Consider the following 24,630-nt stretch of genomic DNA (forward strand, 5'->3'; position numbering starts at 1 on the left):
AAGCCGTGCTAAAATCAAGGTATATCTCATCCACTGCTTTCCCTCCATCCTCAGAGCCTGTCACCATATCATAGAAGGAAATCAGGTTAGTCAGGCATGATTTGTTCTTGGTGAATCCATGTTGGCTGTTCCCAATCACATTGTTCTCCTCTAGGTGGACTGTAATTGATTCTTTAAGGCCCTGCTCCACGATCTTTTCAGGTATTAAGGTCAGACTGGTCTGTAATTCCCCATATCCTCCTTCTTCCCTTTTTAAAATATGGGCACTGTATTTGCTCCTTTCCAGTCATCTGGGACCTCACTTAGATTCCTCAAGTTCTCAAAGAGGATAATCAATGGCTCTGAAATTACCTCAAGCCAATTCCTTCAGTATGCTAGAGTGCATCTCATCCAGACCTAGCCACTTGAAAGCATCCATCTTTTTCTAAGTAGTCCCTAATATGTTCTTCTACTCTAAATATTTTGTTTCTTTCCCTATCCTTGCTGCCACCTGCAGTCATCATCTGGTAGCTGACCCTACTTGTGAAGACTGAAGTAAAAAAGGGAATACTTTAGTCTAAACCAGTGGTTCCCAAACTCTGATAGATTGTGCACCACCAATTTAAAATGATACAACCTTAAGTACCACCAACAAACTTTCCAGTTCAACCTTAAGTACCACCAGCAAACTTTTCAGTTCAACCTTAAGTACTACCAGGAAATTTTTGCCATATAAAGAAATTGTTATAAATCTGCTAACACATACCACTGACAGGTTGTCTGTGTACCACTGATGGTACCCACACCACAGATTGGAAACCGCTGACTAAAGTGAAAAATGGAATACTAGTCTAGACAAAAGTGAAAATGGTTATACTTTCTATGTCATCCATAACTAAATTGCCAGCTGTATTCTGTAAGGGACATAGTTATATCTTAAATCATGCCTTTTTTCCCTGCATATTTTCCCCTATTAAGATCATAGAATCATACACATCATAAAAATTAAGGACTAGAAGGTACCTTGAAAGATCATCTAGTCCAACCCCCCCCCTGCTCTGGGCAGGAATACTGCTGAGATCAAATTATCCCAATAAGGTGTCTGTCCAGTCTCCTCTTGAAGACTTCCAAGGTTGAGGGCTGCAGCACCTCCTTGAAGTCTGTTCCAGATTCTGGTCACCCTCACTGTAAAGAAACTCTTCCCTGCATCCAACCTGAAATCATCCTCTAACAGTTTATGGCCATCGCTCCTTGTCCTCCCCTGAGGCTCCCTAGTGGACTTCTTTTCTCCCAGCTCCTTATATTCACCCTGTTACGTACTTACAGATGGCCACCAAGTCCCCTCCTCAGTCTACTTTTCTCCAGGCTGAACAGTCCCAGAAACCTTAGTCTTTCCTCATAAGGTTTGATGATGAAGTTTCCACTTGTTTTAGGATTCTTTTTTAAGTTTCATGTCATTGAAGAGATTGTTGTCTAGCCAGGATAGCTTCATGTTGCTTCCTGTTCTTCCGTCATATCAGGATATCTTGTTCTTGTGCCCGTAAGAGGGCCACCATAAAGTACAGGATTCCTTTTCCCCTCAGACTTGCCTTCCAGGGGATCCTGCCCACCAGTTCCCTGAGCTTGTCAGAGTCTGCTTTTCTGAAGTCTAGTATCTTTATTCTGCTGTTCTCCTTCCATCCTCCCCTTAGTGTATTGAACTCTTATCTTTTCGTCATCACTATCACCTGAATTACCTTCCATGTTCACATTCTCAGCCAATTCCTCCCTGTTTGTGATCAGTAAGTCAAGAGGACCTTTCTCCCTAGTTGGCTTCTCTGCCGTCTGCATAAGAAATTTATCCCCAATACACTCCAGAAATTTGCTGCACTGCTAGTACACAGCTATGTTTCCCTCCCAACATATATCCCAATAGTTTAAAGCCCCCACAAGAATTGAGTCCTGTGATTTGGAAACTTCTATCAGTTGTGCAAAGAAGGCTTGTCTACCTCCTTCTCTGGGTTTGGAGGCCTGTAGCAGATGCCCATCATGACACCCCCACTGCAGCTCTCCCCTCTGACCTTTACCCAGAGGCTTTCAACAAGCCTACCTTCCAGTTTGTAGTGCATCTCTGAACATATGTATATGCCCTTTATATATATATATATATATATGGCAGTGGTTTTCAGCTTGTGGTCTGGGAACCCCTGGGGGTCCATAGGCTATGTTCAAGGAGTCCATGAAACATGACTGTGATCAATTTAAAGTATCTGAATACCCACACTTACAATTCAAAAGGTTATCCACCTCCATTTAAAATTTGCAGGGGGCCTGCAAATGAAAAAAGTTGAAAACCACTGACATAGGAAAACACCTTTTCCTTCTACCTCCCCCCACCATATATTCTTCCTGCACAAACCATGCAGAATAATAATGGTATTTTCATGGGGAAATCCCAGTGACAAACTGGAGATGAAATTGTAGTCTCGGAATTCAAAATGTACATTTGTAATTTTTTAAACCATATATAATGTATAGACATTAAACAAGTAGAAATGTTCTTTTTCCCTCTTATCCCTTTCATTTAGCCTCTTTGCTTTCCATTTATATTTATTTCCTTCTCCAACAGCAGTGTAGGCAAGCCAGAATTTGTCTTTCCAATGCATATAATCCATGAAATTTTTATCTTATTCAGGAAAATCTGAGCCAAATATCCCCACAGACCTAGAAATTCACATACATTCTTTTCTAGGTTTGTTGGAACACTTTATGGAAGGTTCTCTTTAGAAGGCTGCTGGACTGTCTTTTTTTATTCATCAGGCCATCAGGATGGCTTCTCTTTTTCTGACAATTGAAGATTTTGTGAATGGGCTTTACTGTAGTTACTGTAACCTGTAAACTTCAAAGACATAAACAACTTGCAGCTTTGTTAATGTTTTTGACATAAATCCATGAAGGACGTGCATAACTTTAAAGTTTACAGGGTACAATGTTTTTAGAATCTTTAAGAAGTCTATTCACAGTTTTCCTCTGTTCTCATGTTTGACAGAGCATAAAAATGAACTACAACATACATTTTTAAAATTATGTAGAGAGTTACCTTGCATACTTCTGTGTATTTATTTTTTACAATTTTGTTAATCATTTCTCATCACAGGATAAATATTTCTAAGATTTTTACATATTTTAGGGATGATTATTTTACCAGTATGCTTATGACTGAAATTGCTAACTGGGATATCCAAATAAAACACACAAACCTATATTTTGGTACCAGAATTACTTATTTTCAGAGGTTAAGCAAATTTGGCTGTCAAAAAATCATTGTTTTATAGTTGTGAAAGGGAGACAGAACCTTTGAAGATAGCTCATTTTTATTTTGATGCTAAATGCAGATTTAGATTCATAACTACATGTTAGCACCACTGTCCACTCGTGTCCACAGGGCTAAGGGATTGTTAAAGCACAATTAAATGGACATGAAATAAGAAAATACATATCAGTACAACTAAAGCATGACTTTATTGATACAACAAATGTTATTGTAGTAGTTTCTATGTACAGAGAGAGAAAAACACTTAGTACAATGATCTCACCCAATCCCAGATGTGACTTTGCTCAACGGAAAAGGTGGCTGACCAGTTCCTGAAAGTAAAGTGTGTGTCGTTAACAGGGATGGTCCAGACAAGTATTAAAGGTTGCATTTATGATGATACACTTAACCTTTCTTGCTGTCCCTTTCTATGTTTTTCTTCAAATTCACTCCTCTGACTTCTTTGCTTTTGGATTGGTCTCTCTACGGTCAGCATACTGCCCATATTTTATCCTGTTAGCATGTTCCTTTGTTCAATAGACCCATCATGAGCATACCTCTTAATTTGGTCTTTTTCCAGTGTCTTACTTTGTGTATCATTCATTGGTCTTCTCTTATCACCTTTTATTAACATATCCAATCATTTCATCCCTCTGATTCAGCCCATTAGTGCTAAGTTCAGTTAATTTGAGCTAGTAACAAGACTATTACTACGTAATGTTAGAAAAACTTCTCACAGCGATAGAAAGGGAAAGAAGTATCATGCGAGCAAAACTGAAGGCCATAAGCTATTTGCAAGAGGCAAGGCCAGCTAATATTGCAGACATCAGCAACATGAAAGTTCAAAACTTAAGCAACGGTAAAATAAGGCTAAGTATAAAAGAAAAATTTAAATAATACTATAATTCACCTCTCATTCTTAAGCATAAATCTGACAAGCTACCCTAACATAGGAATCAATGCCTGAATAGTTGTTCATTAGGATTTTAGTCATGTGTTTTACATTAACCAAAATTAGAACTGTGGGTAGGATTTTAAAGTATGTGTGAGTGACTTAAGGAGAACATTGTCTTTCAGTAGAACTTGTTCATCCAAATTATTAGGTGCTTTTGAAACTTTCACCTTTCATGTTTAGTTTCCTGTGACAGGATGCAAAAAAAAGTAATATTTGAAACATTGCAAACTCTCATGGGGATTGAGAGCTTTGTAAAATGGACATTTCAGCCATGCACAAGCATGCAGTTCCCTATCATGCCTCCCAGATGGAGTTCTTCAAAATCACTGTGGCCACATGCAGTGGCATGTTCTCCAGCATGGAGTACAGCAAAGGTGTGTCAATCTGTGGCTCTGCTCCTCTCTCCACCCACAGAGCAGATGGACTAGGGTAAATTGACCTCCCCTCCCTGTGCCCCATTCTGCCCTGCCCTATGGAGTATCCTAGTTCCACCAGTGGGGCAGAGGGTCTCCAGCTTTGGTGGTGTTGGCAGTACCCAGAGTTCTGGGAGACCAGATGGGAGAAAGAGCACTTCCTTGTGGGATTCTAGATTACCGATTTACTGCACAGGGTGGAACAAAGTGCTACAAATAGTATCTCTTTCCTTAAGGTACATTTGTGTCATGCTTCAGAGGTTTTTACTCCACCCATATGTCTGTACATAAGCCTTTGGGAATGTTTTGAAGACTTTTTTAACTTATTTAAAATGTTATGTCTGTCTTTACTCCTTCTATCATTTCAAGTTACTTGTAAGCTGCTTCATAATTTAGGGTAGGAGGATAATTGTATAGTTCAGATGTAATATTTGATATAATCTTTTTAAGATAAATAAACTGGGTACCACATAGACCCTTATACAGGAAATTCTGGGTAAGATCTGGAAGGAGTCTTCTATCCATGTTATTGGCAGAAAGTATGTCCTTTTACAAAGGAATTATGAGACAATTGCAGTGTACTTTTCTAAAATATTTCCCCCTTTTGTGTGGTTCTGTGATGTAGTGCTGACTGGCAGTGGATGTGGCTGTGTTTGTATATGTACTTTTATTTAGCTTTCTGTAATATTTCAAGTCAGCGATGTGTGTAAGTCATTTGCTGTATAGATTATAATAATAAAAGCTGTATATGAGTGGTTTTATTCTCAAACATGGCCATACGCAACTACTTGTTATCTATTATACTCTTGCACGTGTGTACCTGTGCACATCGTAAGATATATAACTGCCTGTGTGTGCCCAAAAAATCGTTCTAGAAACACATGCAGTGTTTGTGCTTTTAATTGCATATACCCATCTTTGAAAAATCAGGCCCTATACATTCAGATATGATTCAAGATATTAGTTACTACGACATCTAAATTAACTTCACTTCATAATTCCCTGATGGTGCTATACTAATGTGGGCACTTTCTGCCCAGATAGTTTCTAAATGAGCTGCAGGCTGTCACTGGTATATTTCTTCCTCTGCTTCACTAGAGATTTGTACCTGTGAAATCAATCACACCAGCTCCTGGCACATACAATGAACCACGGTCAGCTCTTGAGTCCTTGAAGAAAATATCAGGAATGAAAAAGATCCCATTTGGTCAAACTGCTGTTCGATTCACTCAAGACTCCAGGCTAGAAAAAACACCAGGTTTGTAATTAATCCAAATATTGCTGGTATTCAGTTTACATAACCCCAATATTAACAAGACTGATATTCTAAGAAGTTATCTATTAATCTTAAAATGTAATATTAAAATACAGTAAAAATTAGGACAAAATATACACACTTATTTGTTTATACAGGAGTCTGGAAGGAGGCCAGAGGGAAACAAATGTAGCCTCCCTTTCAAAGTTGTATTAGTTCGGTGTTTCTGGGTAATTTTATATGGATTGTACAAATGTTGGTGCATGATCAATGTTATGAACACCTGTTGGGTTTAGTGAACCTGAAGAATTCTTGACTAACATAAAAACAGCTTGAATTGGATCTGTAGGCCATAATGTGTATATATATTGTTTTATTTGTGCTATTGTTAAATAAGGTCTCTCTGCAAAGACAGGCTCTGTGTTTGTTTAGTAGCAGAAGAGTAGCCCATTCACTCACTTAATGGAGACTAGGTCTCTTTATAGCAAAATAGCAATTGCTTCTAAAGTTTCTTTTGTTCCTTCCTGTCTGGAAAGGTCATACCCCATGACAACCAGGTAAAGCTATATATTTTGGTGATGGATTCCCTCTATTGCTGTACTGTAGGGTGGGGTTGTTGAGCTGGTAGCCCAAAAGTTCCTGCCCAGTTTCCAATCCCCACATTGTTCTTGCTGCTGCAGTTGGGGGTCTCCAAGGCAGGGTAGTGCAGTAAGAGAGGGGCCATGGTGGTGGCTGGAGTTCTGTGCTGCCTGCATAGTAGGGAGGGGGACCAGAAGGCCTCCAACAGCATGTGACCTTCATGGCTTGTGACCCTGACAGCATGCAACCCCCAGCTGCTCAGAAGTTGGGCAGTCCTGCTGTAGGGCACTGGACGAGATTGGCCTACAAGGTTATAATTAGAATGCCACAGAACTTCTGCAGGTCAAACTGTGTCTACTGATGACCAATGCTTTAAGAATCTCTCTTTTTTTTAAAAAAAAGGGTAAGATCTAGCTACCCATGTCAGTTTTAAGACATGTTGAGTATTTTTAATTAACGCTAGAGAGACACAAAAGTGCCATCCTAACATACATAGTGAAATAGAAAAGTTTTTTGATTTGGGCTTTTAGTAACAAGCCACTAGAAATCACAGAACAAAATATCTTGGCCATTCTCGATAATTTACTGCACTTCAAAGGAGCAGAAGTAAGTCAAAGCTGCATCTAGCTGCTATATCAGCAATTCACCCACCAATCCAAAAATCTTTCAGTCTTTGTTTCTCTGATGATGAGCAATTTTGAAAAGATTAATGGTAGTATATCTGCCAGTTAGGAATTTGGTCCTTTCCTGGAATTAAAAATCAGTGCTTGCAGCACTTTTGGGGTGCAGCTGTCCTCTCCCATCTCTTTCATCAAAGACTGTTCTTCAGTAGCTATAAGATCAGCTGCTTTAATGGCAGGAGCCCCAGGCACCATGCTCTACAAAGCGATGGTTGCATTTAAGGGCTTACCTTTATTTTCTGGCAATGGTAGATAATCTGATTTAAAAAATAAGTATCACCTAGTCATCTTCGCAAAACCCCGTACCTGAAAAGGATGAAAAAAGGCTGTACATGCTGGTTGTACACTAAATATTCTCTTTTTACTTAAGAAGACCTGACTTTTATACTTGTCTGTGGCTTGTTGGTCAGGAAGGATCCTGTTTTTTTTCTGATTTAAAAAAATCCCCAGTTTTCAGTTTAAAAAAGTAGCCCAAAATCCACGTTTCTGTGATTAAAATGAAACACCACTGTATATGTGTGTGTGTTTATGTGTATATATGTATCTGTGTGTGTGTGCATTTATATGTATATTATGTATGTGTATTAGTGGTATTTCATATTAATCACAGAAAAATGTGGATTTTAGGTTACTTTTTTAAAACTGAAAACTGGGGATTTTTTTTTAAAATTAAAGAACACCAGGATCCCTTTTGGTCAGTATTGATGTAAATAATTTCTAGATGCATTCTTCATGCATTGTTGTTGCTATGCAGTAGACCATGTACTGATTCTGTACAAAAAGCCTCAGTCTGCCAGGGTCCAGGCTACATTTGTAGCATTTCTGAGGAAAGCTTCTAGATATTTGCAAGGTAGCAGTGTAGTCATCAGTGTATACCTTACAGTGGCTTCAGGGCTTTTGGCAGTAGGAAAGCATAGGCACCCCATGGATGTCACTATGGGGTTCCTGCGTTTAGAGGCTTTCTAGTGTCAGTACCCTCTGTTCTGTCTTCCCTTTTAGCATTTTTTCCTGCCATCTCATGATGTACACTCAGTAGGGGAGGCTATCCAGAAGGTTAAACACACTTTAAAGAAACAGGCCCTTATCTGATCTTCAGCTCCCTGGCCACATCTCACTTTTACTTTAGTTGAGCCTTGTAGCTCGGGGCCTGCTGTTCAGGGCCACAGGTTTCTGGCTCAGCTTTGGGTCATGCTTCATGACCTCAGGAGCCAAAACTCGTGATCTCTACCACGTTGTACACTAGTGGTCCCAGATCATACCCAGTCCTTATACTCTGCACACTTGGCTGAGCTTCGAGTTCAGGGCATCCCCAGACAGCCCTTTTAGTAGCTTCCACCTCTTCTTCAGCCACCAGCTGGTCCTCTAGGAGACAAGGTGAAGAGCCCCAAAATGCCAATGCCCATGCCCAGGCACAGCAATGTCCTGCAGGGGTTCAGCTCACTCCTGTGTGGCAAGCTTCAAGTAGAAAGAAAACAAAATAGAAACCGGGGACTTAGCTTGCTTCCTGTGCAGGTCTGCAGACTCTCTTTACTCAGGCTTCTTTTCAAGCCCCCCTTGCAGCAATCAGTGCTCCTGGTCTTGTGTCTCCCAGAGAAGGTTCTGTCCCCACTAGTTCCCTCAGCCAGACTGTCCCACACTAGTCCAAGGCATGGGTTTATGTAGCAGGCTCTGGGTCACATAACCCTTCACTTGCACTTTCTGAGTAGTTAGGTTCTATTGGCACTTGGATTCAGTGGTCATCTTGTTTCACATCATCAGCTGGTGTCCAAGCTGTGGCAGCACCTGGAAGCCCACCAACTCAGACCACGTAATAAAGGTTAAGTGAAGGAGTGTGTGTATGTAGAGCAAGAGAGATGGGGGGGGAAGGGCTGGCCTAGGGAGACAGACAGGAAGGGCCATGGCTGCATCAGCTGGGGTGAGAATGGAGAATGAACGTAGCAAGGGGAGGGGGGAGGGAGGATGGAAAGGTAGCAGTAAGAGCAGACCCCAAACCACCCAGTCTTCCTAGTAATGGGTTAAGGGTCCTGTTACAGATAGATATACTCACAAAAAAGGAAAAGAAAAAAAATAGTTAGTTACCTGAACTGTAACAGTTGCTCTTCAAGATGGATTTTGCACACACCCATTCTCCTTTGCCCTAGCTGCAGAGTCTATCAACTTCATCCCTATGTGAAGGGTATGCCAAGTGTTCGGGCAATTCCACACATTTGTAGTCATGGCTGAAGGCACAAGGACGTTCAGGGACTATGTGCTGCCATTATGGTTACTGCTGCTAGAAATGTTCTGACTTGAATTCACATGGCTAAAGAGGAATGGATCTATACAGAGCACATTTAAAAACCAACAGATATGGCAGAGGTAATCTTTATATGTTTGGTTGTTTGTATTAGGAAATGCTGAGGTTATGGAGGCTTTTAAAAATCTCAGTAATTCAGCTTTAGAAAGATGTACAGAGATTCTCTTGTATGTAGCTGTTTGAATGTGCATTCAGTGCAGTGCAGCAGAGGAGATATTTACACTGATTATCATCATACAGCAAATATAGGTACACACATAGAAGCATAATAACACTGTGCATGTTATTCCAGTTGCTTTAGATAACTAAATAATAATACTTACCTTATGGTACAGCAGTAACAAGGTTGTACAACCGAAGTCAGTTTTTAGCAGTAACTTTAAACTTTTATTCTGGAAAATCTCACTGAAATGGCAAAACACAAAATGTAGAGTATAACATCTCTGTTTGAATGTTTTACCATAGTTTAATGAAACATAAATTGAAAAGATAAAAAGAGTCTAAAAGTCACCTCTTTTAACAATTTTTTTTAATAGATTGCTTCATTTTTCTTTGTATCCCTTTTACAAGACATCTAAAACCCTCTGGGACTTCACATGATGATTCCTTTAATATCAGTTATACTTCAGCAAAAATTATCTTTAGAACATTTTATGCTTTTTAGTTATAGTTGAAAATACACGCATTAAGGGAAACCTGCTGATTTTTAATTTCGTGAGAGAGAGAGACTCACAAAATGTTTGTATGCTGTAGTTGTGAGCACTCTGACATATGTAAGAGAACTGGGGTCAAACCTCCTCTCTTCTGATTCCTGTGAAAATGTTCTGTGCATTAGTTCCGGGAGGAAATTTTCCCTTATCAAAAAGGAGATTTGTAATTAGTCCTCAACCTGGATACCTGAGTAATAAGTCCTAGGACCTAATGTAGGTGTCTTATGGCTAAGCAATTCAAACTATGCTTCTTATCTTTGGAGGGTGATTGTATACTTACATATGATTCATGTAGTGATGTCATTGAATCATAGAAAATTGGGGGTGGGAGAGACCTCAGGAGGTCATCTAGTCCAACCCCTTGCTCGAGGCAGGATGTTCCCCAGCTGTATCATCCCAGCCAAGGCTTTGAATATCTTAAAAACCTCCAAGGATGGAGATTCCACAACTTGTCTGAGTAATCTGTTCCAGTTCTTTACCACCCTCCTAGTGAGAAAGTCCTGCTTAATATCTAAACTAAACTTCCCTTGCTTCAACTTTAGACCATTGTTCCTTGTTCTATCATTTGCCACAACTGAGAGCAGTCTAACTCCATCCTCTCTGGAACCACTTTTCAGGTAGTTGAAGGCTGCTATTAAATCCCCACTTTGCTTCTTTAGATTAAATAAGTCTACTTCCCTCAACCTCTCCTCAGAAGTCATGTGTTCCAGCTCCCTAACCATTTTTGTTACAGTCCATGGGACTCCAATTTGTCCACATCCTTTCTGAAGTGGGGAGCCCAAAGCTGGGCACAGTACTCCAGAAAAGACCACTTTAAAATAGATTTTAAATCTGATTGTGATTTTGCCAGGTTTTGTGAATCACCAAAATATATTTTTCAAGTTTGTTTGTGTCTAACCCAAGGGTTGGTTGGTTTGGGTCTGTGTTCTGTTCATGGGAATATACGAGTCAAAGCACTTTTAAGCCATAAGACTTGTAGGTACTCTCTGTTAGCATGTTAGAAGGTAAAGAGTTATGCTTCATATTGCTAGGAAACTCAGAGATAAATTTACTGATGTAGACAGGCCTGTGTGCACTTCTGCTGTAACTGCTGCAGGCTCTATCTTGTTTCCAAAAATCCTCACAAGCGAGTAATCACTATAGTCATCATGGAAACCAGAATTCCTTAGCCAACTGTTGTCCAGAAATATATGTAACTTGCAGAGAACCCTGTTCAGTAAATGTGCAGCAACTTTGTGTGCTCATTAGCTAAGACAATTTATTATAGTATGCTAGTATAACAATTTTAAGTACTATTAAAAGTTAGTATATTTCTGATTACTATATACGATAAAAAGTTGCAGTTGTATAAAAACTACTGTGATTTTTTTCAGGTCCTGCATTCTATAATATTTCCAACTATAGCATAGAGAGAGAGAGTTTTAAAAAAGCTTTCTTGGAGAGTACAAAGAAAGGAGCATTTGGATCTTCAGCTCCTCGACCTTTACTTTTTCTTGAAAGAGAAGAAGCTTTTTATACTCCTGGACAAATTGATTATCAGGTAACATAAAGCTATTTAACTTGTTAGAAAGGTTAAAGAATCTTTCTTGGGAGCTTGGGTTTATTATGATACTGTGCAAATAAAATGCACCATATAATGTTATGTCATATATTGCAGTGTTGCAATATAATATACATTGTGGAGAAGAGAACTCTGAACAATAAGCACACATCAGTACATGATAGACTTGTATAAATATATTTAAGCATCTCCCTATTTTCTTAGAGCTCTGGTTTTTAGCTCTTCTCTGTAGTAATTGTGAATTAAAATGTTCATTGAAATCTTCAAGCATTTTGACACCAAAGTGGTACACCAGGATACAGCTTTATTTATCAAAATGTTGTAGGTATATTACTTCTGTATGCTTGGGTAGAATTTTTTCAGACCAAGTTAACTCATATTGGCATATTCTTATCTCAACATATGTCTACCACGTCACAGTAGTTAATCCTAGCATAGTTTAAGTTGGATATGTAATCAAACTGAAACAGAGAGCGGTAATTGTGCCCTTAGATTTGTATACACAGTTTCCACTGACATTCTGCAGAAAAGGACCTGGGGCTTACAGTGGACAATAAGCAGAATATTGTTGCCAAGAAGGCTAATGACATACTGGGCTAGTTTGGGAGTAGTGTTGCACGCATGGCAAGGGATGTGATAATTCCCCTCTAGTCAGTGCTGGTTTTGGCCACGTCTGGAGTACTGTGTTCAGTTTTGGGCCCCACTACAGAAAGGATGTGGACAAATTGGAGAGAGTCCATCAGAGAGCAACAAAAATGATGAGGGGACTGGGGAATATGACTTCTGAGGAGAAGCTCAGGGAGCCAGGCTTATTTAGTCTAGAGAAGAGAAGACTGAAAGGGAATTTAGGCTTCACCTACCTGAAGGAGGGTTTGAAAGAGGATGGAACTAGACTGTTCTCGATGGTGACAGATGATGGAACAAGGAGCAATGGTCTCAAGTTGCAGCAAGGGAAGTTTAGGTTAGATATTAGGAAGAATTTTCTCACTAAGAGGGTAGTAAAACACTGGAACAGGTTACCTGGAGAGGTTGTGGAATCTCTATCCTTGGAAGTTTTTAAGACCTGGCTGGACAAAGCCTTGTCTGGGATGATCTAGTTGGGTGGTCCTGTTTTGAGCAGGGGGTTGGACTAGATGACCTCCAGAGGTCCCTTCCAACCCTAATTTTCTATGTGTATATGACGGTGTTGGAAAGGGATGAGTGCTTGAGCAGGAGGTAGACTAACACTGAGCTATGCTGGGTAATTGAAATGAAGAGGACAGCCCAGTAATGATAGGAAATAAATAACTATTGGTTACAGGGATTATGAAACCATTCTGGAAGAAAATGCTCAAGCTTTGTTATATAGGTAGTATTTAAGTAGATATGCCATAACAGTGGGAATTGTTTAAAATAGACAGTGCAAGAACATTTCAAAATAAATGGAATAGGATATGGCTAAATATATTAAATAATGAATCTGAGCTAGAAGTAACACCCAATTCCCAAGCAGAATACAGTTGGGCACCAATTAATCAACAAATTTAAAACAAAAATACTTCTAAAAAACAGAGAAGGTTGGTAATAGGACTGAGAAAAGGACTTGGCATGAAAATAGTCATGCGAGTAGTACTTAGTCTTCAGGGGGAAAAAAAATCCCTTCAGTGAACATTCTTCTTTGAACATTATTGCAGAGAGAGAGGAATACCAGAATTAAACATGCATTCAATAAAAACATTCACATAACATAGGCAATGCAGTGATGATCCATACTTTTATCACAACAGAAGTGACATGTGTCTGGTATTATTTAAGATTCAATTAGAAAGCTGTCATTGTCAAAGTCCCCCATCAGTTTTACAAAATCTGTCTGAGAGAGATTACTGTATCTAAAGAGAATATCCATGTTATTTCACTGTAACTAAGGTTTTGGAAGTTTTGCCCATACAGCTCGGGGGAGGGAAGGGGGAAGGCGGAAGGTAGGAGAAGCCAGCCAGGGGGAACTGGGCTGGGGTAAGTCTTTTAAATTGCTGCCCCTTCCGCTTTGCTGAGCAGTGGTGAGGCAATGGGATGTCAGTTAGTGGGGAACTGGGCTTAGGGAGGCTCTCCCTGGGGGTGGCAGAACAAATCCCCTGCACAGTGCTCACACAAGAGTCCCAGGCCCTGGACTGCAAGCAGAGTGCTGGGAGTAGCACTGTGAGCCCCCCACCTGTTTCTCACAACTGAGTCTCAGGAGTGAGAAGGGGATGGGGATTTCCCTGCTTCTACCTTTGCTCCACCCCCTGAATCCAGGAGCAGAGCAGAGAAGCAGCTCCTCTGGGGTAAGGGAGGCTTTGCCCCACTGCTCATCTACCCTCTTGGTCTAGGTGGGGAAGGGAGCTGCAAAGCACAGCCCCTGGCCCCTTCCCCAAGCCAGGAAAGTGCCCAGCTCCCTTCTCCAGTCTGGGTGGGGAGAGGAGCAGCCATCTTTCCTCCCTGCTTCTTTAGCAAGCTGGATATTGCTCTATTTGGGGTAGGGGCTGGGGTCTTTTCCCCAGTGCTCTCTGCTATGGGACTGGAGTGGAAGTTGTTCTCTGACCTTGTTTCCCAGAGCCCAGTCTGAGGCAGGTTCATGGAGTAGATCAACTTGGTCTTGGAAAGGCATGGAGAGCAGGGGAGAGGGGTTGGCTATGGACTGAACATCTGTAGTGCTCCCTCTCCTAGGAGGATTTCAGTTGGGAAAATTACTGATAAATTTCCCCTGAAATGAACATCAGTTGTTCAATTGAACATACCTTGTTACATCTGGCCAGCCATGGGACGTCATTGCCATTAATACTGATCATTTAGAGTAAAATCCATTTATCTATTCAGGCAGTATAATAGAGCTCTAAGATGAATTTAAATTACATTTGAGCTTTATATAGCTCTGTAAATTTGTGTTAAATACAGATCAGACTCATGGCCTTCCTATTTTTGACATGCTGTTTCAGTAGCAGAATTTATCAAATAAACATGTTTTACAAACACAAAATTGCTGGAAGTCTGGTAAGCTGTAAGATTTTTCTCTTTCTTCGCTCTTGTCACTGTTAATCACTAGGACCAGGTACAGAAGTTACACTTATTGCATGGTAAGTAGGCTGAAAGTGCTCTGCAGCCATAGCTGAACAGACAGTGAGGGCATATAGAGCGCTCTATAAATGGCGGATCCCACTCTAAGATAAACCTGGATGGATGTGGTATCAGAGTTCAGTGCTGTAGGTTAGATCACCATAATGAACATCTGTACTACATCACATTGTGACTCACAGTAGGTTGCATTCCACCAATTTCCCCTGGAGTATTGTGGCACCCTACTCACCCCCACCCCTTGTGGGGGAGGGGCCTAGTCTAAGCCAGAGCTAGTCTTCTCTGCCCAAGCACTGGGTTAACCCCACTCCATCCTACCCCAGGGTCTCAGTGACCTAAGGAAACCCCCTGTTTCCAACTCCCTGCCCACCCCCCGCCGTTGTTCCATCTGCCCAGCTATGAGCCACTGTCTGGTATCATCACTCAGTGTATGAATTCCATCTACCCTGTCTGGGCATCTGTAAAGATTGCAGCTTTCCATTAAGTGCTGTTCTGTTTGCTGGATACCATATTCACACAAGGGGCTGTCCAAGGTGTTCATCTTGTACAATATTGTTTTGAAGTGTCCGTATCCAGATTTCAGTCTGTTCAGCTTCACCCATGCTTCTCTGTCAAGATAGTTCAAAATGAGGGACTCATTTGGTGTTGGTGTAAAATGCTATAGGAACTGTAGGAATAGATTTCAGACTGGATTACTCTGAATGATCATTTAATTTCCATTCACCCCACCCCTTATCTGTATTCAGCGCATTACAAGGCCACAGTACCCAGCCCGCCGGGCTCACCACAAGCCCAGAAACCTGGCAGCAAGGGAGTGGTGTCTTTTTATGTCACTCGATCTAATGCCTGAGAGTTCAGGGAATACATCTGTGTGTGTGTAAGTTATGCAGCCTGTTATGAGTCTCTGTGTACTGTTAAATACAGCATTGAGCTTCTTCGTGCAACAACTTCTGGACCATAAAGGAGCACAGAAATGTGTTGGGGTGCTTACCATATGGGGCATATGCCATAACAGCAAGTATGGCAGAAGACCAGCTTGGCTTATCAGGGAACTCTTCAGTGAACTACAGTACAAAAAGGAAGCTTATAAGAAGTGAAAACTTGGACAGTAGTACTAAGGAGGGGTATAAAAGTATTGCTTGGGCATGCAGGGATGCAATCAGGAAGGTCAACGCACAACTGGAGTTGCAGCTAGCAAGGGACATGAAGGGTAACAAGAATGGTTTCTACAAGTATGTCAGCAACACAAGGAAGGTCAGGGAAAGTGTAGGTCCTTTACTGAATGGGGGAGGCAATCTAGTGACAGATGATGTGGAAAAGGCTGAAGTACTCAATGCCTTTTTCACCTGAGTCTTCACAGGCAAGGTCAGATCCCAGAGTACTGAACCTGACAGCACAGGAAGAGGTGAGTAGCTAACAGTGGTGAAAGAACAGGTTAGGGACTATTTAAAAAAGCTGGATGTGTACAAAGTCCATAGAGCCAGACACTGTGGCAGGAAGCCACCTTTGTTTCTCCCCAAAATCTCTGTGCTGTGACAATTTGATTAGGATGGACCCAGCAGAGGAGACACACCCTTACCCTATCTCTTTAGGTAACCTGAGCTGGCTACATTCCTGAGGGAGGGGGAAAACCTGCTCCCTCTGCCTACGTGGCTGGTATCAGCTACCTGGGTGAGGGGCTTCTACCTGGTGGGCTAGAGTCTGCCCGGCAACTAGTGATGTATTTCAAATTGGTTGGCTGACAGCCAACAGGTGCTGGCCTCCATTGGACCAGGTGAATGAGGTCACAGGGGCTATATAAGTTAAGACTGCAGGAGGAGGGGGCAGCAGCCATGCGGGGGACTCGGACTTAGAGAGGAGCGTTACCATCTGAAACTGGCTCTTTCCCTCATAACTCATGAGCAAGGAACGGCCTGCCTCCAGAGGGAATCTCCAACAGCCTCTGGATGATGCTTGTGAGTAAGCTACTCGAGATCTGAGTAGATATATAGCTGGCAGTAACTCAGATGCGTGATCAAAAGGCTACCTCAACCAGACTGTTTTGCTCTATGAAATTTCTATGATATCTTACCCTATTTTCACCCTACCCCTGTAATCAATAAAGTTCTCCTTTGTGACCAGTGTAGGAGACTTATTGAGGGGTGGGTCTAAATTATGCTTAAGAGGCCCCTTAGGTCTGCGGACTAAGAGGGACTTTCCTTTTTGGCCCTTGACTTGGGGAAGTGCCCCAAGTGCTTGTACTGGGTCAAGTACCCATAGGACTATTAGGCTTGTGTTTCCCCGAGGACACAGGGCCGAGAGAGTCCTTTGTTGGGGCGGTGGCAGCTTACGTTACCCCCAGGCTAGCGGGTGTGCTCCAGGAAGGGGGTAAGCCGGATGTGAGACACCCCTAGGGAGGCACTCGGAGCCTGGAAAGTGGTTGGGTGCAGTGAGGTGGGTGGCTCAATGCAGGAGCGCCCCCTACTGGTCCGCCAGACACGCACCTGAGGTGCTGAGGGAGTTGGCTAATGTGATTGCAGAGCCTCTGGCCATTATCTTTGAAAACTCATGGTGACTGGAGGAGCTCCCAGACAACTGGAAGAGGACAAATATAGTGCTCATATTTCATAGATTTCATAGACATTAGGGCTGGAAGGGACCTCAGAAGATTGAGCCCAGCCCCCTGCCCCAGGGGCAGGAAGTCAGCAAGGGTCGTAGGATCTCGGCAAGATAAACATCTAAATTCCTCTTGAAGGTGTTCAGACTAGGTGCTTGAACCACCACTGGCAGCAGTCTATTCCAGACTGGGGGCTTGGACTGTAAAGAAGTTCTTCCTTATGTCCAGCCTGAAATGGTCCTGAAGCAGTTTATGACTGTTCAACCTTGTCATCCCCTGGGGCGCTCTGGTGAACAGATGTTCCCCCAGATCCTGGTGGTCACCCCGATAAACTTATAGGTGGCCACCAGATCACCCCTGAGCCTGTGCTTTTCCAGGCTGAAGAGCCCCATAGCTCTCAGCCTCTCATCATAAGATCAGTTTTCCTGACCTCTGATCATGTGTGTAGCTCTCCTCTGCACTCTCTCAAGCTTTTCCACATCCTTTTTGAATTGCAGAGACCAAAATTGGATGCAGTACTCCAAATGAGGCCTCACCAAGGCCGAGTACAAGGGGAGAATGATGTCCTGTGATTTGCTTGAGAAGCATCTATGGATGCAAGCCAGCATTTTGCTCGCTTTACTGTTCGCAGTATCACATTGAAGGCTCATGTTCATCTTGTGGTCAGTCATGACCCCCAAGTCCTTTTCATCCATAGTGCTAGCCAGTGTAGCACAGCCGAGCCTATAAGCATGCTGTGGGTTTTTCTTTCCAAGTTGGAGAACGTTTCATTTTTCGGTGTTAAACACCATCAGGTTCTCATCCGCCCATTTCCTGAGCCTGTCAGGGTCAGCCTGGGTCGCCCTCCTATCCTCAGGTGTGGCTGCTTTATTCCAGAGTTTAGTGTCATCGGCGACCTTGGCCAGTCCACTTCTGATACCAATATCCACATCATTAATGACAGTGTTGAATAGTGTTGGCCCAAAGACAGAGCCTTGAGGGACCCCACTAGTCACAGGGCACCATGATGATTGACTTTTGTCAACCACCACCCTCTGGGTCTGACCATGGAGCCAATTCCCCAGCCAGGGGATCATGGCAAAGCCGAGGCTGCAACTGGCCAGTTTTGCCAAGAGGTGATCATGGGATATCAAATCGAAGTCTTTTTTTAAAGTCAAGATATACAACATCAATCCCATAGCCTGAGAAAGGGAAGAAGGAGGAACTATGGACTGGTCAGCCTCACTTCAGTCCCTAGACAAATCATGGATCAGGTCCTCAAGCAATCTATTTCTAAGCACGTGGAGGAGAAGAAAGTGATCAGGAACAGTCAGCATGGATTCACCAAGGGCAAGTCATACCTGACTAACCTGATTGCCTTCTATGATGAGATGACTGGCTCTCTGGATGCAGGGAAAGCAGTGGACATGTTATACCTTGACTTTAGCAAAGCTTTTGGTACAGTTTCCCAAGGCATTCTTGCAAGCAAGACCAGGCTAGCCAAAGCCTTGACTGGGATTATCTAGTTGAGGATTGTCCTGTTTTAAGCAGGAGGATGGACTAAAAGACCTTCTGAGGTCCCTTCCAACCCTAATTCTTTATGATGCTATTATTTTTAAGTGTGATTGTTCTGTGCATTTTGAAGTTGGCACCCTATGTCATGCTGGGTAAGCATCTTAAGGCAGCTACCCATGCAGAGACTTTTTCTGTTGACCTGGTCATGAGGGAATGGTCTAATGTAACTCCTGGATAAGTTCATAGGGAAGGATGTTCATAGGAGTATGTTGATAGGGAAGGATGTGTTTCCTACTCTGATATCCACCGTGGTCTTGGCTCAAAGATTATTCATGTGGAAGATTGATGATACTGATTTATTGATGCTTCTGCCTCTCAAACAACTCCCTCCAACCCCTTCTGTCACTGACTTGGTGTGAAGGTGAGGCGCCAGGCTTGGTTCCCCCATATTGTTGTTGGGGCTTATCAGTCTGTGTTACACTAAGCAGGTCATAAATTTGGGTAATTAACAACTGACCATAAATCTGGATAATTGACAGTGCATCTCTCAAGGTTGTGTTGTTTTCTTGAGGCCAGCATTTTACTTGGACCCACCTGAAGCAAACCATAACCCCAAGAGTTTCTGGTATATGCTGAAAGCTGTTTGTGAGGCCTGCAACTGAAGTGTAACCAGTAGGTGAATCTGCACATTTTTGCTGATGATACTCTGGGCTCCATTTGGTAAAGCAGCTTTGAATGAGTACCTCTTTGGGTAAGGCATAGCAGGATAGGGGAATTCTCTCTAGCAAAACCTCCCCCACTCCCTCCCTCCCTCTTCTCTCAGAGAAAAAGAGAACACTCATCTCTCTCAGCCCTGACACTTGGGTTTTCCAGACCTCCTGCCTCCGACAGCAGGGAGATAGAACCCAGGCATCCAGGTTTTCCCAGCTGGGAGGTGGAATGCAGGTTTTCTGAGCTGTAGTTAGTGCCGGATCATGAGGAGGTGTGTGGCTTCTGGCCCTGGGTAGGGAAGGGGTCTGGACAGGGGACTTGTGAGAGGTCCCTCAGTATCTGACTTGCCTGCAGGCTCTACATTTGTGCACAGGAGGCCTGGTCATAGCGCTTAAGATTCTGGATCCAGGATGGTTGCCTGGACAATTGCAGAGTGCAAAATACATGAGTAGACAGCGCTGGGAAATTGAGGAGCAAAGGGGACGATTGATGTTGGGGTTGGAATGGACAGGTTGGCAACTGCTTGCTCCAGAGTTGCTGTGGTACTTGACTGAGCCTCCCAGGAGAGGCTGGGGAGATCTATTGATAGCCAGCTGCTTTCTGGGGGAGGCTACATGCACTGCTATGGAGCTGAGTCATTGCATCACCAGGATAAGGGGTTTATGTACAGGGTCAAAGACCACTTGGGATACAGTTATGACACCTCTGAGTGGCATCAGCACTGCCTCCCATGGGGAGACTGTTGCCCTCCCAGGCTGGAGTGGTGGGGCAGGCTAATGCTTCCTTCCTCTTCTGGCATGGAGAGACCTACTTCAGGGACTAGTGTATGAGGCGACGTGCCCGACAGTCCCATGGTGGGGGGAGAGGGGGCTGGATGGTGGCCATGGTGGAATGCTCCACACTGCACATTGATTAGGAGATGCTGGGGTGTTGGGGAGCCCTGGAATACGAGTTATGGCATGTGGGAGCTGCCAGCCCATGGTCCAAGGATCCAGGAAGGCATCTGGTGGGGCCTGCTCTGGGGAGCAGCACTGGGAGAGGGGACAGAACTAGGAGAGGGGACCAGGCTGCCTGGGACCTGATGCCAGGGCCAACATTGAATCAGCCCTTCCAGAGTAGCTGCCTTAAGATGCTTACCCAGCATGACATAGGGTGTCAACCTTCCAGGGACAACTGCTGCTGCTGGTGGTCGCTGGCATAGGTGCAGGGCCTCAAAGAGGTTCTGAGACAGTCTTAGCAGGGGGTGGGAGCACTCAGAATGGTGTGGCAAATGGACCCATCAGCCCACTGGGCCAGGCCACTGTGGGCCTGGGTCCCGCTGTAGGGGAGTGGGATACCCTCTGCAAGAATAGGCAGCCCCCTGGTTTCCAGTTCAAGTTCTGGACTGGGCAACATTCTGCAGTTTTTCTTTATTATGTACATGACAAGTTTGGCAGCTATAACATTTAATTAAACCTAGGTGCAGCAGTTTAATGCATGGCATTCCACCTGCCGCCCCAAGGTCTCGTGGTTGTTAGGTTGAACCCCCGTGGCTGCCCACCTCCCCACTTCAACATCATAGCTGCCTGGTACAGCTAGAGTCTCTCCCCACTCTCTCAATGTTAACTGAAAAGAAGGTTCCAAGTTCTGGAGCAGGCAACATTCCATAGGTTTTGTTTAATAAACACACTAGAAGTTTGGCATCTTCAACATTTGATCAAAACCAGGCATGGCTCTTCTTTGTGCTGCATTCCTCTGCACCTGGTGTATGCCTTTGGGTAGGTTGGGAAGGTAGAGGGTAAGGGGGATGGTGTGAGCTGTGGGTAGCATGAACACACACACACACACACACACACACACACACACACAATGTCTGGGACACATACACATAGAACCCAGGTGTCCGGGACACACACAAACACACACCCATGTTTTTGACACTCACAAACACCACATGGCAGGAACAGAGCATGCTGTGTGGGCATATGTGGGACAGCTGGCTGGTGGCTCATGGCCACAATGTGGCATTGCCACATCAGGTCTGGGTGGTTGGCATGATGTCCCTGCCAGCCAGTCAGGAGTGGCTTGGCTGTTTGGCTTCTCTCGGTAGTCTTTGCCAGCCAGAAGAGCCTGTGAGGCACATTGGAGGCATGCAAGCATCCCCATTACTTGCTGTGCTTGGGTTGTTAAGGCAGGCTCCAAGCTCCCTGCCCCCAACAAGGTTAATGGGTGTTTTCTTCCCACCTAACTGTGGGCACTTAGAGTAAAGCTCAAAAGTTAGAGCATTTCTGCTGCAGGCTTCTTGAAGATTGTACTTAGCCTAGATACCGTGGAGAGATCTGGGTTAGCTTGTTCTCCTGGGAACACTTGTTAGGTAAGTTTTACTTCTCTGCTGGTTCATGGTAGTTTTTCCCCACTACAGATTTTGCCTTGATTCTGTAATTGTTCTTGCATGTATAACACAACATCCTCACATGGGTCATTGAGGGGGATCTACCCAAATTGTGCCAGAAATGCCTCCCTCTCATGCCACTATAGATTGGCTGAGGGAGCCTGGTGGCACTGCTGCTTGCCACATGCTCCTGATCATCCAGGAGGCAAAAACCATGGTTTTAAATATGCCACAGTTTTTGTTTCCTGGCCAATCAGCAGCAAATGGTGGTCCATTGGGGGGTCTTAGCTAATCAGCAGCAGGGTGGTGTGTGGTGAAAAGAGCAAGATTAATGGAGTTGCTGTGCCGTGGTCTTTTGATTTGGTCTTGTATCATTTAGTTCCACAGAGTTTTTCACTAACATCCACTCTCTCTCAACCTTGGGTACCAATTCTCTGCTCTAGTCTTTCAGTCCCTTCATCTGATTCAACACTTATGATTCAGTTTTTGTTTGCATAAAAGATACCAGCAGAAACAGGCATAAGTTAGTTTTTTGTGAAGGCTAACAAATCTTTCTCACAGATTCCCTGTTAAGTGCATTTTGATTAAGTCTGAATAATCATTTTTGAGAATTTCAAGTATAGCTGCATTACTAGATATGGAGACAAGGTTCTTTGGGTAAATCTGATATCTTTCATTAGACCAACTCAAATAGTTGGAAAAATTCTTCTTAGCAAGTTTTTGGGTATAAATACCCTTTGTTAGGCTGAGGAAGCATCTGCAGTTGGTGTGTGTTCTTCCTGGATGAAATGAATAGTAAAGAAGCCAGAGGCTGGTATGCATGTAAGAATGCTAGTCAGTGAAGATGTAAATTGAGGAGTCAGTGGGTGAGAGACAGGCTGGGGAGGAAGGCAAGGGGGATTAATGTAGCTGGTAAATAGTGGAGAGGTACCTGGGAAGCCAGAAGTTTGGCAGGTTATAATGTGTCATAAATCCAATGCCTATATTTAGTCCATGACTTTTTGTATCCAGGAGGTTGATGAAGTGAAGTTCATAGGCTCGTCTGTGAAAAGTATTTTATAAATTTCCTTAGTATTAGAACTGTGAGATTGGGAATGCGCCCCCCCAGGTGATTGGGTATTCTTGTCTTCAATAGATTTCCATTGTCTGTTTATTCTGGTGCGCAGCTGTTGCACATATTTACATATTTTCCATCAGGGCATTTGGTGCATTGGATGAGATATATAACCTTTCTGGAGGTGCAGTTGTAAGATACAGGAATGCTGATGGTTTTGTTGTGGGGTGTAGTAATTGTGGTGGTGGTAGAGATATGTTGACAGGTTTTATATTTATTGTCATGTTCTGGTCTGGATCCATTTGGTGTGTTTTGGGCCATAGGAAGTTTACTTCTGGTGATGAGGTTAGCGATGTCAGGTGCTTGTTTGAAGGCTAAGATGGGTAATTCTGGGAAGATTTCTTTAAGAATTGGGTCTTGTAATATGAGTTGTAATTGTTTGAGGATTTTCCATATAGGTTCAAGGGAGGGGTGATATGTCATAACCAGTGGTATGTGATTTGTGGGGGTTTTCCTTCTGTACTGCAGCAATTCTTCACATGGTATCCAGGTGTCTCTTTCAAATGTGCAGTCTATCTCTCTCGAGTGTCTGTGTTGGCCTTTTTGAGATTTGTGAGGTGGCAATCTAGAGTGTTCTCAGTGCAAATTTAGTGATATCTGAGGGTGTGGCTGTATATTACATCTTTCTTGGTGTGTATAGGGTGATTGCGCTGGTAAATGCGCTTCCATGGGTACAAATTGTATACAGAGTTTGTAGGGACGTTGGGAAAACATCCATTAACAGTGCAGCTTATTTAACTATGTTAAGCAATTCAAGGATTTACTATATGGCTTAATCTTGGTAACTTTGGTTGGCTATGTAGAATTACAGAGAACTCAGCATTGTGTTCTGCTTATGCTAAGGATGAATAATCTATGATAAAGTCAAGGAAGTTGCTTACATAGTAAAGTTTAAGCTGTAAAATGTAGACCGCATCAAGACTTTTTTCCCCCCAAAGAAGATATTTAATATTATTTTATATAAAAGGAAAATTAAAATGTTCCTAGATTCTAATATTTAAAGAAATATGTACAAATCTTAAAAGGCAAACAAAGCAACAATGTATATTTCTTTCATCTACTGTCACTATCAGTTAATTTACATATTTCATTTTCAGGGTTAGTCACTCCCTTATTCTCTCTTAAAGTCTTGTATTGTCAAACACATTAGATATGGATACCATTATTGCTCTGTGACAGCTTAAGTTAGCAGAATTATAATTATAAGGAGAGGAAAATAATATGAATTTCTAAATGTGTTAGATATAGGGATAATATTTCCCATCATTTTGAAATGCAAATAACTTACTTCCCCTAGGTCATAATCAAGCTGAATGGTTCCCATACGTTATCATTAGAATTCACTATAAATAAATTTAGAGATAACAATCTCTTACTAGAGGTGGGGCTGGCAAACTATCTTGTAGATACTGCTTGGTCTGTATACCGAAGTGAATATAACAAAGTTTCATAGTTTCATAGTTTCATAGTAGCTAGAGTCGGAAGGGACCTAGGTAGATCATCTAGTCCGACCCCCTGCCTTGGCAGGAAAGAGCAC

General features: G+C 42.8%; 1 protein-coding gene across 2 annotated transcripts in view; it reads left to right on the forward strand.

The window, feature by feature from the left end:
* Positions 1 to 24,630, forward strand: part of STPG2 (sperm tail PG-rich repeat containing 2) — a 572,264-nt gene that overhangs the window by 149,673 nt on the left and 397,961 nt on the right. For both annotated transcript variants that reach the window (XM_019553336.1, XM_019553334.1), the window contains 2 exons: positions 5,738 to 5,897; positions 11,533 to 11,699. In XM_019553336.1, coding sequence (XP_019408881.1) covers positions 5,738 to 5,897; positions 11,533 to 11,699 — 327 coding nt within the window. The remainder of the gene's footprint in view (positions 1 to 5,737; positions 5,898 to 11,532; positions 11,700 to 24,630) is intronic.

Source organism: Crocodylus porosus, unplaced genomic scaffold (assembly GCF_001723895.1).
Source record: "Crocodylus porosus isolate Cpor-Errol unplaced genomic scaffold, CroPor_comp1, whole genome shotgun sequence".
Classification (NCBI taxonomy): Eukaryota; Metazoa; Chordata; order Crocodylia; family Crocodylidae; genus Crocodylus; species Crocodylus porosus.